Consider the following 14636-nt stretch of genomic DNA (forward strand, 5'->3'; position numbering starts at 1 on the left):
TTTATTTATTTTTTTTTTCGGCCAAGACTCCCATTGGAGTCCTATACTGCCTAACCATGGTTGGGGGTCAAAGTTCTTCATTTTGTGGGACCGCCACTCAATGAAAAAAGTCGACGTCCCAGGCCGGATTCGAACCGGCACCGCCAATAGACAACAAATTGGTAAGACTGTGTCTTAACCACTGAGCTACGGGCGGCCCTTAATAAATATTACCTTGTCTCAAAATTTTTTGAAATAATATAATAATTAAGTATTTTAGTACTGATTTAAATAGTTTATAATTTTCTTATATCATCATAAATGGTGTTATGATGATAGGGACTTATGAAATTTATCAACCACCTTTCCGAAACAAATGGCTGACAGTAATGGTGAGTTTCGTTCACCTTCCACCACCTTGACCAGCCCAGGTATCTACGATAAATGATAACCCCTGGGTACAAAATCTCTGTTTAAATAAAGTTTAAGTTTAAGTTTAAAGTCACTGGTTCGACGATAACAATACATATTGTGTGACCTTCATCACGGAGATTTTTAGAGGAAAAGATTTTTCTTATTTTTGAGAGTAAAATCTTTCGCAGCATATTTGAGCCGGTAAAAGAAAGCAGAAGTCTATTGGTTTTTACGGCATGTATGATGACCGTAGATATTTGGGAGGTGTAAGTGATGAGACAGAAAAATTAAGCAGACTATGTTGTGCTATCCAAGTGGCTCAAATGTCATAAGATAAGATCCCCAAGAAATTACTGGATGAAAGACATTATAGGAAGAAGCGGAAAATTGCAATCGAGATGGGAGGATGGAGTAGCCACGGACACCCAAACCTGATGACTACTCGACGTGTGAGTATTAGTGAAAAGTGCCGAAGGACATACTGAGAGGTAAACTGTGAATTTGGTGCCAAATATAAAAAAAAAAACAATTTGATCCTAAAGGCTGGAAAGGATGGCGGACGGACGGACTGGTTTTTAAATTATATTTTCAGATTTATCTTGAATGAAAGAACCTTAAATTTTTAGGAGAGGGAGAAGGATTAATTTTTTCCTTATTGGTTGATTATTAAAATGTATTATTGGAAATATTAAACAATACTAGCAAATATATCATTAATGTTTGTCATTAAATATATTTATATATTTTTTTAATGATTTCAATAAGGAATATGTTTATTAATGAGGAAATTCGTCATTAAAAAAGGGTTTAAAGATTATTTTCTGATTATTTCAATATTCGCAAACTAGTCTTTCCTTAATACTTTTCGTTATTTATTTTTCGTTTTCGACATTTTGGGATCCCTTTCTCATCTTGAGGATTACGTTACATTTTTTTTTAGTTTCTTTTTTATATTAGTTAGTTATATCCATATAACTATATATTTTTTTATCTTTACATTTTTTTTATTTGTACCTGTAAATCTATCTTACAATCAGCAAATGAGCTGTACTATTCGGAGATGGTATGAGTTGTCATGATGGAGACATCAGTGGTGCATTCTCCTCACGTTAAGTAAATTCTTTGATTACACTAGGAGGTCCCTCACCGTTTTTAAATCATATAAATGTGGTCCCTTACAGTTGGAATACATAGGTCGGTGTGGATGGTCTTGTTTGAAACGTAGAGCGGTGAGTTCGTTGCCAGTCTTAAAAATTGCTGTTGAAAAGTTTGTATTTTCTTTTGGCAGACGTAAGTATATATGGGTTTTAGTACGTAATTGTATACGTTAATTTTCTGCCTGAGGGATAATTTAGAACGTCTGTGTAGTACGGAATATAATTGTCTCACTCGGAAATTTAGCGTTTTACGTTTTGTCTTGATGCGTGGACCACATATCAATCTTAGGCATGTCCTAAAAAAGTTACAGTGTTTGTTTGTGGTATAGGGTGATTGTCAATGTAAACTGAAGGGTATGTCTTATCTTATTTATGGTTTGTTTTTAGTTTACATAAAAATATGTTCTACTTAAACCGTCTCCACTATTACATAAATATGAACTGTCCTAACAATTGTCTATAGTTAAGCGGTAATGTAGGCGCTTTAACTATGACGAGTTCCTATGTGAAATTATCAAAAATCGTAAATCGGACAAAATATGATATGTATGAAATTAATAAGAAAACTGAAGAAAAATTAATGTAATCCTGAAAATGGAGAAAGAACACCAACACGTCGAGAAAAAAAATGTATATGAAATAAAGACAATTATAAGAAAGAACATATATAAGAAGATGGTCAGGGTTGCGGTCAAAAGTGAAACTAAAATAGTTCAAAAGTGAAACAACCATTTATAAATATAATATAAATATCTATAATATAAATATAATATATAATATAAATATAAATAGTTGTAAACTATTTTTGTTTCACTTTTGACCGCAACCCTGACCATCTTCTTATATATCAATTTTTACGGTCAACTATACATATATAAGAAAGAACTATTTTACAAATATTAAAATCATAAAGTTTGTTAAAATATTTTGTGTTATAAGCGAGATCAATAATTAACAAAAATCTACACGAGTATTTAATATTAATCTCCCTGTTTTACAAATTTTAATGGTCTTTATTATTTTTTCATCCTTATTCACAATTTTTCATTGTAAAAATCAAAAGATATGTGTAGTCAATATTTTGAAAAATTTTCATGAAGACTTGAAATGATATTTTTCATAATTCAAAATTTATTTCACATAGTATTATTTTAATTTCATCTCGCATGTGTTATGCTAAAATTCAATAATTACGTTGGGGTAGAAATTACACATTGAACTGCTGTTTATAAAACAGATTACTTTCCTAGACATAAGTTAAACTGAACATATTGAGATTTGAAAAGTTAATCACTTTATATGATAAATATACAAAACAGAAATTTATTGAGCATTTTAAATTGCTATAGGAATATAGAAAACTGAAATTAGTACAGGAGGTAAGCCTTTGTCGGATTGATCGTAAATTAGTCGGGGAGGGGGATCCATATCTGAGATTTATTGGGAGGTGGGTTAGAGTTATCCCTACGATAAGGTCTTTTCGAAATGCATATTACAGGAAGAGATACATTTATCATCCCTGGTACATCGGTCATAAAATTTGCTTTTTTTTTATTTATTTGATTTATTTTTTTAAGGATATTGTAAAGATTAATTTTATATATGATTTTATTATGATATTTTGGAAGATCGCTGATTAACCGTATGTAATAAATAGAAGATAGTCCGGGTGTAGTCAAATAAAACTCAAACAGTGATATAAATTATTTAATTGTTACAACGTTTCGCCCCATGTTGCAGGGTTTCGCCAGGGTAGATAAAAACAATTAAATGATATAAATATAAGTTAAAAATTAAATAGTAATAAAAAAAGGATACAGACAATAAAGGAAAACGAAAATAATAACAGATAAAAAGAAGAAATACGAGATAAGAAAGTACAAACTAAGATATAGAAAAAATGGGATCAAGAATAAAGGAAAAAATAAACGAGACAAATAATGTACTTTTAAGACAAGAATCAGAGCGTGAGTGAACTGTGTTGAAATATAATACACAAACCTCTGTATCCCTATTTATTTTGTATATTGTCTTTCTTTATCATTTATATTTATTTTATCCTCTTTTTAATTTTATTTCTTCTTTTTTCTATCCGTGTATATTTATACTTATTATTATGTTTTTTAAATAAATGTATATAGTTAGATAGGTATGTATATGTCTATAGTATAGATTATATATATAATCTTCTTATGTTTACCTAATTTTAATTTTTTCTATACTGTTTACTTTAAAATTATTTTCAAATGTAACGTACTTTTAACTGCCAATCTCCACTCCTACCAATGCATTCTGTCAACACGTACCTTGTCTTAAAGGTATGTTTTCTGTCTCGTCCATTACCATCCTTTATTCTTGATTTTATTCTTATCCCCCTTTTTCCATATCTTAGTTTGTACTTTATTTTATATTTCTTCTTTTTTCTGTTTTTATTTCCGTTTTAGTTTATTGTCTATAACCTTTTATTATTTCTATTTAATTTTTATATTTCATTGTATACCCTTATAACGCCGTTATACGTTCCACATATTTTCCTGACCCATGGAAACTATCTATAATAAAAATGATCCCCTAACTCCAAAAGCCGCCAGAACACCCATCCTCTTACCGTCCCATCTCTCTATTACCGATCATGGGAAAAATCCTCGGAAAACTTATTTTGAAACGCCTATATCCCATCCTACTGTACGACTAAGGACTGCCCTAAGGTATACTTTAATAATGTGGCTCTTACCCCTGTAGAACAAATTCCTTATCTTGGACTACATCTTGACAAACGACTAACCTGGAATCCTCACACAAGACTGAAAAGACAGGAAACTGCACGCAGATTCCGACTATTACAGCACTTACTAGACAAACGGTCTAAACTTCCAACTCATTACAAAAGACTGATCTACATGACAATAATAAGGCCCATCTGGACATACGGAGTTGAGCTTTGGGGGTCTACTAAACCTTCGAATTCCTCTCGTATCCAATCCTTACAATCCAAAATCTTTCGTAAAATCCTCAATGCTCCATATTTTGTTAGTAATAAAACCATCCATAAAGATCTAAATGTTCCTTATGTAACCGATCTAGCCCGAACCCGATATTATTCCTTCCATAATAAACCCTAACCACCCAAACCCACTAGTTTCTAACCTTGCTTCCTCTTCCATTCCTGGCAATCCTCCGAAGTGCCTGAAAAGAAGATGGCCTCGTGACCATATATTGTAAACTGTTTCTAGAGTACTACTGGGTAGTTTCTCTACATCCTGTATCATATCATTATGATCAAATTTACTTGTATTTTTTATGCAGTTGTAAATTTGAATACATAAATAAATTTAAAAAAATGTATACCCCTTTAATTTTTCATTTAATTTTGTACTCATGTTTATATTATTTAAGTGTTTTTATCTTTTTAGCCCTGATGAAGCCGTGCAACGTGGGGCGAAACGTTGGCTCACTTAAATAGCTCATATCACTATTTGAGTTTTATTTGACCGCACCCGGACCATCTTCCATTTATTTTTAAAATGATATTTAGGTTGAACTTATTTATATTATTATATATATTTAGTTTTAATTAATTGTTATAGAATTTTCAATTTTTTTTTTAAATATGAGAAGATGCTCGGTCATGGGTGCGGTCAGTATGACCATAAATAAGTAAAAATTCATGCTTTCATCTGGGTTGACTCCGAGTAAACTATTTCAAAACGTTTTGCTGTTGAGATTTATTCAAAGATACGGGAGAGGCGAGTTACAATTTTTGTTTTCAATTAATCCTCTTTCTGGCCATTTCTGACTTACGTGGGAAGGGGATTTATCTAGAGGTAACCAACCTATTCGAATCATAGTGAGGGATAAAGGTTTCATTTAATTGGGCCTCCAGCAAAGTCGACCTCTCAGGCTAGATTCGAACGGGTACCACAGCAGTCTCAAGGCAGTCTCTTGACTCAGTTACGAACTGAGGGAGGAATAATAAAGCAACTTTGTAATCCTATAAATTTTATGCTATAAACATTTTTAAGGATAGTTAATTAATATAATTGTTAAAACCCCTTTCGGGAGGATAACAGATCCCTCAATGTGACTTCCGATTACCGACAACAAAATTTGTCAAAAAATTAACACTAAGTAAATTAAGTACATTTACAACCAGAAAAGAGATGTTCTATCCAGGCATGGCATGAGGTAGATAGCACCCAGTGGTGCATCCTCCTGCATTAAGTAAATTATTTTATTACACTAGGAGGTCCCTCATCCAACTCCTCTTCTGCCTACGCCGAGTTACGCCAGGAATGTCATGTGTCGCCATCTGTCGTATAAATTTATTGAAATGTTCATGTAGCGTGTTGTGTAACCGTTTGCAAGTCGTATGAATGTTATCCGTTATAGTCCGAATGCGTAGGTCGGTGTGAATGGTCTCGTTTGAAACGTAGAGTGGTGAGTTCGTTGCCAGTCTTAAGAATTGTGATTGAAAAATTTGTATTTTCCAAATCTGTGTCTTTTTAGCAGGTCCCTAAATTTGGTAGGCGTAAGTCCATATGGGTTTTAGTAAGTAATTGTGTAACGTACTTTCTGTCTGAGCGATAATTTAGAACGTCTGTGTAGTAAAGAATATAATTGTCTCAGTCGAAAATTTAGCGTTTTGCGTTTTGTCTTGACGTGAGGACCTCATGACAATCTTGTGTCATAGGTAAGTCCTAAATAAGTTACTGTGTTTGTTTGTGATATAGGGTGATTGTCAATGTAAACTGAAGGGCATGTTTTGTGTCGTAGAGTAAATGTGACAAGTTACTTGTGATTAATCTTAATTTTCCATCGTGTGCACCATGTGTGTATATTGTTTAGACTATGTTGTAGTGTTATTGTAAAGGGTTTGTGTTTCTCGAAATGATAGCAGTGTCATCTGCATACGTCGCTGTTAATATGTTGTCGTTTTTTCGGTAAATCGTTTGTGAATATGATGTACAGAAGTGAGGCCAGGATAGAACCTTGAGGGATACCTGCTAATATTAGTTTCATTGATGAGTTCCCTGAGCTTATTCGGACAGAAAAGAAACGGTCATGAAGAAATGATTGTAAAATTAAATAGTGGGTGCTTGGGAGAATTGGCTTAAGTTTAAAAAGAAGGCATTGGTGCCATATTATATCAAACACCTGAGTTACATCTAAAAATGCTCCAGAAGCGTATTGTTTTAGTTCAAAAGCAGAGGAAATGAAGTCCGTGACCCTGTGTAGTTGTTGTATTGTGAAATGTAATGTGCGAAATCCAAATTGGTGGTTGGGTAATAAGTTTTGGTCAGTTAGTATATTTATAATACCTTCATGTAATAATTTTTCAAACATTTTGGAGCATACTGCAAGAAGACTAATAGGTCTTTAGGAATCGGGTCTATATTTGTCTTTGTTAGGTTTATGGATCATTAATGTCGTGGAGCATTTCCATTGTATAGGGAATTTAGTTGTCCGTAAGATAACGGTAACTGGGCTGTGAGGAATACTAAAGCTTTTCTGGGAATTTTCCGAAGTACCTCAGCAGTAATAAGGTCGTAACCAGGAGCCTTTTTTTTTAAAGGCATTTTCATAATCTATCTTCATACTTCAGTAGGAGTAAAGCATTTAGGTGGAAGAGCCATTGGGAGAGGAGAGTCTGGAACTTTCTGCACATTAGCTTCGTGTTGTATGTCAGTTAAATAATCTGTGTGGGATTTCTCCTGATCCGAAAAAGCCCAGAAACCATCATCTTTTCTCTACGGGACTGATACCTCATTGTGTTGTAAGATAACCTTATTTCAATAAGTTAACAAAAAACCTGAAAATGACTTGCATAATACAGAAACGTTGTAAAATAAACCTTGAAAGTTGGTTAAATCTTGTTAAAATAACGTAAATTTTTTTTAAAAATATTTACTTCACCTTAAATAGCAATAATATGATTTGTGTTATGCGGAACTCAAAATTAAATTTCTTGATCATTTTTTTTTTTACCCAATTATTCTCGGAACTATATTCTAAATGTTATAAGTGATTTAATATGAATTTTTAGACGTTTAAAAAAAAAAAAACTTTTTTTAGACTCTCTTTGGCTCAACAGTCTGTTAAAAAAACTGTACCTCCCCATTTGGTACATAGGCTTCAGAGGTAACAACTCTACGAAAAACAAGAGGGTAACATAATCGTGCCAGTGACACACAGTCAGCCCAATGGCCGAAAATCCTTGATTCTGATATGCATGGTCTAATACTTATAAAAACATAACCCCAGTATAGTATATCCTTACCCAATATTGGTAGGAAAAATATGAGTACAAATAATCATTTCCAATAGTACTAATAATAATAATAATAATTGGAAGATTATTGATTGACCGTGTGTAAAGATGAAAGGAATATGGTCCGGGTGCGGTCAAAAAAACTCAAATAATAGAAATATACTATTTTATTGAGCCAACGTTTCGCCCCACGTTGCAGGGCTTCTTCAGGACTATTTTGACGGCAGTAAAAACAAAAATGAAAAAAAAAAATGAAAAAAAAAAGATCATTTTTTTTTGTTTTCATTTTTGTTTTGACTGCCGTCAAAATAGTCCTGAAGAAGCCCTGCAACGTGGGGCGAAACGTTGGCTCAATAAAATAGTATATTTCTACTATTTTAGTTTTTTTGACCGCACCCGGACCATATTCCTTTCAATAATAATAATTCCTTTTAAAGAACCATTATTATTTTACTATTAATATAATAATATTTTTTTGCGTTATTTTTTCTCACTTATTAGGGAATTTATAGAAATAAATTTTATATAAAAAATATTTAAGGGTTTTAAGGAAAACATTTTTGAGAAGTCTAATTAAAATTGCTCAAGCCACTTACGTGCCACAGTGTATAGTAAAACATTTTTATCGATTGTAGCACAACAAGATGCCCAATATAGTACTTTTTTTTATGACCCCCTACCTTGTCATTTTTGACATAAGCATGGGTTGACAAGACCTGTGCCTCAACCACCTGAGCTACGAACGGCACGCCCCATATTGTTCTTAGGCATGACTGGCCATCTTGCAACTGCTTTAAGTTTTGTCCAAATCTTCCAAGAGACGTCCTTAGAGAGATTATCAAGAGGTCCCGTGGGACGTTTCTTAACACTGGCTTTTTGTACAATAATATCAGTAAAACTATTTTTAATGTATTTTTTGTTTTACCTTTATCTGTCTTGCTGAGAGGTAGGAGTTCATGAAAAGACTATGAATCGATTTTCGAACGACATTCGCGGATGAGTGTTAATGTGTATGTGACAGAGCATGATAGTGCACACGGCTAGCGTGGCATATCTTCACATCCCGGCGTACCCACTTACCATTGTGACGTCATCGATTTTCGAGATACTCCGTACGAATATGTTGACTCTGACAACCGCCGGGCCATCTTGCCGGGAGGAAAAAAAAAAAAAGAAAAAATATAATAAAAAAAATGAAAACCATCAAGTCATATTATGTTTCGTCATATGGAGGACTATATTATACTTAAAAAATAAAATTATCATCATCTTTGTTTATTGGCATAACATATAAAAATGTTATTGTTTAATTGTGCTCATGGAGTAAATGAGCAAGAAGCTTGTAAGTGCAAGATTATGAAGCGCGCTTGAAAGAACTATGAAACATGTACATATTTTTATTGTATGAAAGCACCAATATTATTATATAAAGCATTTACAAGACAGGACATATGAGAAGCGTGTCAATGTGTCTTATTGAAGTAAATTATGGGCTTTTATATTTATTTGTTATTTAAGGGCGAATGTCTATTTTCTATTTGCAATATCGGTCATGCACTCGGGAAGCTAGGTGCAGCTAAGCCGCTATAAAGCAGGAGCATGGCGCTTGGACTTCTTCGGCTCCTAAGTCCTTCTACTTTTCTGCGTCCAGTGCTCCTCAATTTTCAGTCGTTTTGTTCCTTTAAAAGTCGACTAAAATGCTCAGATTTTTGTTTCTTTTTTTTTTAAATTCGACAGCTCTTGTGGATACTACGCAATGCGCCACTACTAGTGTATCTATGAGTTTTGATTTGTGTTGTACCTGCGAAATGTGGTGCAAATCCTAATTCTCTAGGCTATTACCGCTATATTCATACACTCGGCTCAATTTCAACAACTGAAAACTTTTTACAGAAGTATCCTGGGATTAATCAATTGTTGAAAAGAACGCAGACGCGATGCAAATTGTAAAGAAATAAAAAATCTTTAGCTCATCTCATGTCTACTTTAAATTAAAAGAAAAAAATAAATAAAAAATTAAATAACTATGTTGCTTATGCCAAAAAAAAAATCTCATTCCTTTTAAGATGCATTTGGGCAGCTTTCAAAAACTTTTTTAACTGACCTTAAATTACTTTTTTGTAATTATTTGTTGGCGGTTCGGGATATTAAGATCACAGAATATATATTAAAAAAATAAAAATAAAATGTGATTGTCGAACCACCGAACTCCTCATGACAGTAGGTGAGCTATTCTATTCAGTTAGTTCAAGGTGGTTAATTAATACAAAAATAAAAATTAAAAAAAAAATAAAATGAAAAACCAAACCGTTAAGCTGGATTAGTTAATTGCATTTTGTTGAACCAGTTGGCTTACCATCTTGATGTCACTTATTGTTGCAATGCTTCGAACGAAGAGGTTTACACGAACGATGGCTGGACCATCTGGTGGCACGAACAAATTTACATCTTTTAAAACTGAGTCTAGTTCTCAGGCCACCCGCCCCTAACTGGTTATATTTTTTAATATAAAAGAAAAAAAAAATTGTATTTGTATATATACAGCCTTTGTCAGTGATGCATGAGGCAGTGAATGGTCGCGGTGCGCAGTGTGTGCACAAAAATATATCAACAAAACTGAACAAAAACGGTGCTAGTAAAAGCAGGTGTTTGGCGTCCATAACAGCATTTATAACCCCAAGCGGCAGTCATGTGGTTTATCCTTTCTGTTTAGGTTTGCACAAGCGATTTCTAGTCCATACTAAAAAAAAACTCACTGTCTCAGAAGATCTACAAAGAGAATAGACTGCGATTAATAAATCGTTAATAATTTCCCCATGGATTTCATTGAAACTATACAACAAGAGCCTAAGAGGAGAAAAAAGACAGTTATCTCACCCTAATTTTTGATTACTTTAATGAAAATAATGTATAATTAATAGTCAAAATGATGAGTCTGCCAAGTATAGGTAGGCTGTTTCAAAGCGATACAAAAAATAATTTTTCATCCGGAGCTCTATATCTTAAAAAGTAGGAACAACACAAGAAAACCTAAGAGAGCGTCATTTAAAGTATAGTAAATTTTCAAAAATATTAGCCCTAATAGAGTTATTTACGTTAAATATTTTTCGAGATATAGCTTTTTAAAAAAAATGAATTTATTTTGAAAAATTTATATCTCAAAAACCATTTGATGTACAGATGTCTTTTAGCACTCAAATCAAAGCTAGTTTAATGAGCTATAAAGTAGTTTATGATGTTTATTTTCGTAGGAGTAATAGTTTACATGTAATTTGCTAAAATAAATTGATTTATAGTTGTTCAGACAAATTTTCATTTGCCAAATTCATATTCATATGTGAATATCATAAAAACTACTACCCCTACGAAGATAAGTGTCATAAACTACTTTATACTAAGTTAAATTGCCTTTATTTTGAGTGTTGGAAGACATATGTGCGTCTTATGGATCTAGAAATATTTTTTTTTTTTAAATTAAAAATTTTATACGAACAATTAGAAATTAACATTTTGTAAGTTTATTTTGTCAAATATCATACATAAAAAAAAACTACTACTCCAACAAAGATAAACATAATTAACTATTTTGTCGTAAATTTAACTAGCTTTAATTTGAGCGATGGCAGATATCTGTACGTCCAATGATTTCTGAAATGAAGTTTTTCATATATTAAACTTAATGTCCCATCAACTATAAATCAATTTATTTTAGCAAATATCATGAAAACTACTATTCCTGCGAAGGTAAAGTTCATAAACTTCTTTATAGTCTATTAAACTAGCTTTAATTTGAGTGCTAATAGACATCTGTACGTCACATAGTTCCTAAGATATAGAATTCTCAATCTCTTTCAGTAGTTTTTTAAGAAATTTTGCTTTTTAAAAAGCTATATCTCGAGAGCTATTGGACGTAAATAGCTCTTTTAGGGCTAATATTTCAGCAAATTTACTCTTCTTTAAATAATGTTCTGTTAGATTTTCTCGTGTTGTTGGTAGTTTTTAGGATATAGAGCTCTGAATGAAAAATTAGTGTTTCTTAAAGGTTTTTAAACAGCCGCCATTTTTTATTTCCCCAACCTATACTTGGCAGACTCATCAATTATGACTAGTAATTATACCTTATTTTCATTAAAGTTTTCAAAAATTGGAGTGAGATAACTGCCTTTTCTTCTTCCCGGCTCTTGTACTACATTGGGAGAATATAACAGCAAGTGAAAAATTATTAAAAGAACAATTTTAAAAATCATTTTTAAGATTCTCACCGGAGTATTGTGGGATGTTTCTCTTGTATAATTCTAGTGATGAACAGTAATTTTAAACGAAAGCAATTTCAAAATCGATTTCGAGTTCCGACTAAACTATTAGGAGTCAATAATACGATCCCTTTGTTAGGGATGTCATTGTATTCAAGTTTTCATTCAGGTTGTTTGATTCACATTTCTTCCCGATTGAAAATCGTCTTCATTCCTACACTTAGAGCAATGTATCACTAACTGCTTTTATTTTTTAATGACTCTCTTTCTAGTCATTTCATATGGGGAGGGGTCAACTACAGGTTAATACCCCATTTTAACTATGGTGGGAGGGTCAAGTTTTTATTGATGAGACGGTCACAGAAATAAAAGTCAAACTTCCAGACCGGATTCGAACTGGCGCTGCTGCTGTCACGAACGAGCCAATCAAAGTCGGCGCTCTAACTCGCTTGGCTACGGCCAATCACTAACACCGGACTCCCATATCATTCGGAAACTAAACCAAACTACTACAGCCCTTACAATCTTGAAATAATTTGTTACTTAAAGAAAACAAAGATGAATGCATATATTTAACAAATTTGATTTATTCAAATTTTTATTATAATATTTAATTTCATGCTCTATTATCGATTTTTTTTTCGTTTTAAGTAATACTATTATTAGCTGCTATCGTCTAGTATAAAAATAGTAGAAAATAATGTTATTAGAAATGTACTTTATTATTATTTATTTTTTTCCATTTTTCTGTTTTATAAATATATATAATTTTTTAATTTTTTCTATTTAAAAAGTTTAAAATTTGACTTATTTAATGTTTTACTATAATAATTAATATCACTTTCTATAATCGATTTTTTTTGCATCTTAATTACTACTACTACATTAGCTGCAATCATTTCGTTATTATTTTTTTTTTTTCATTTTTCTATTCATTCTGATGGGTTTTTGCTTTTTATTTTTTTGGGTTTCATTTTTACTGTTTAATAAGTATAGATATTTAACAAACATGATTTATTTAATCTTTTATTATGATAATTAACATCACTTTAAACTGTTGAATTTTTTTTTTTTTGCATCTTATTTATTACTATCATATTAACTGCTATGATCTGGCATAGAAAATAATGTAATTAGAAATATAATTTACTGTTATTTATTTTTTTTCGTTTTTCTGTTTTGTAAATATATATATATATATTTTTTTAATCTTTACTATTTAACAAATTTTACTTATTTTATGTTTTACTATAATAATTAATATCACTTTAATATCATCTTAATTATTACTATTACATTAGCTGCAATCATCTCGTATTGAAAATGTTATTAGAAATGTATTTCACTTTACTTTATTATTATTTTGTTTTTGTTTTTCTTTTTATTCTGGTGGGTTTTTGAATTTGATTTCTTTGGGTTTCATTTTCACTGTTTAATAAGTATAGATATTTAACAAACAGGATTAATTTAATTTTTTATTATGATAATTAGCATCACTTTAAACTGTCGAATATTTTTTTTTGCATCTTAATTATTACTATTATATTAACTGCTATCATCTAGTATAGAAAATAATGTAATTAGAAATGTACTTTATTGTTATGTATTTTTTTTCATTTTTCTGTTTTGTATATATATATATATTTTTTTTTTTTAATTTTCACTATTTAAAAAGTTTAAAATTTAACAAATTTGATGATTTACTATAATAATTAATATCACTTTCTATTATCGATTTTTTTTTATTGTGAAGGTTTTTTTTTTTATTTTCACTATTTAATAAGTATATATATTTAACAAATTTGATTTATTTAATTTTTTTATTATGATAATTGGTATCACTTTAAACTGTCGAATATTTTTTTTTTGCATCTTAATTATTACTATTATATTAGCTGATAGTCAAGAAAATAATTATTTTATTATATTACCTGCTAGTCAAGAAAATAATTATTTTATTATATTAGCTGCTAGCATCTAGTCAAGAAAATAATGTTTTTAGAATTGTACTTTATTATTTTTTTTTTTCATTTTTATTTTAATTGTGAAGGTTTTTTTTTTTTTTTTCATTTTCCCTATTTATTAAGTATATATATTCAACAAATTTGATTTATTTAATTATTATTATAATATTATTGATAATTATCGAATAATTTATTTTTTTGCATCTTAATTAGCACTAATATAAAAAGTAATGTTTTTCATTTTTATTTTTAATGTGTATTTTTTATTTTTACTGTTTTAAAATTATATATATGTAAAACAAAAAAAAAATAGAAGAAGATTTAATTCAGATAAATGTACGATACAAAAAGTATATAAAATAAAAAAATAAGGTTTCTTTCTTTCACAAAAACAGAAAATGTTTAGAATACAAGGAGACACGCTTGTGATTAAAAATTTCTTGAAACTTCAGAACAGGAAGAATGTGCATTTCCGATTGCAGTTTCTTTCTTTCAGTTTCGTAATTTTGCTTGCTTAAAATTTTTCATAACGACCCTATCATATAAGTGGTAAAAATCACTTGGTTGTAAAACTGTTCATTCATTAATCTCAGACTTATTA

General features: G+C 30.7%; 1 protein-coding gene and 1 long non-coding RNA gene across 9 annotated transcripts in view; one reads left to right on the forward strand and one right to left on the reverse strand.

Annotated features, from left to right (window-relative positions):
• Window positions 1-14636, forward strand: part of LOC136796146 (uncharacterized) — a 131578-nt gene that overhangs the window by 65567 nt on the left and 51375 nt on the right. The window lies entirely within an intron of this gene.
• The window catches only part of GluClalpha (glycine receptor alpha 1), a 223193-nt gene that overhangs the window by 56589 nt on the left and 151968 nt on the right, over window positions 1-14636 (reverse strand). For 4 of the 8 annotated variants that reach the window (XM_014427393.3, XM_014427388.3, XM_014427394.3 and 1 more), the window contains exon 4: window positions 8899-8966. The exons of 2 other annotated variants lie outside the window; for them this stretch is intronic. In XM_014427393.3, coding sequence (XP_014282879.1) covers window positions 8899-8966 — 68 coding nt within the window. Of the gene's footprint in view, window positions 1-8898; window positions 8967-10174; window positions 10243-14636 lie in introns of all 8 variants that reach the window. 2 more of the 8 variants (XM_014427395.3, XM_014427390.3) reach the window with 1 other exon arrangement.

Source organism: Halyomorpha halys, unplaced genomic scaffold, assembly GCF_000696795.3.
Source record: "Halyomorpha halys isolate HHAL.00 unplaced genomic scaffold, Hhal_1.1 Scaffold641.1, whole genome shotgun sequence".
In the NCBI taxonomy this organism is placed as follows: domain Eukaryota; kingdom Metazoa; phylum Arthropoda; class Insecta; order Hemiptera; family Pentatomidae; genus Halyomorpha; species Halyomorpha halys.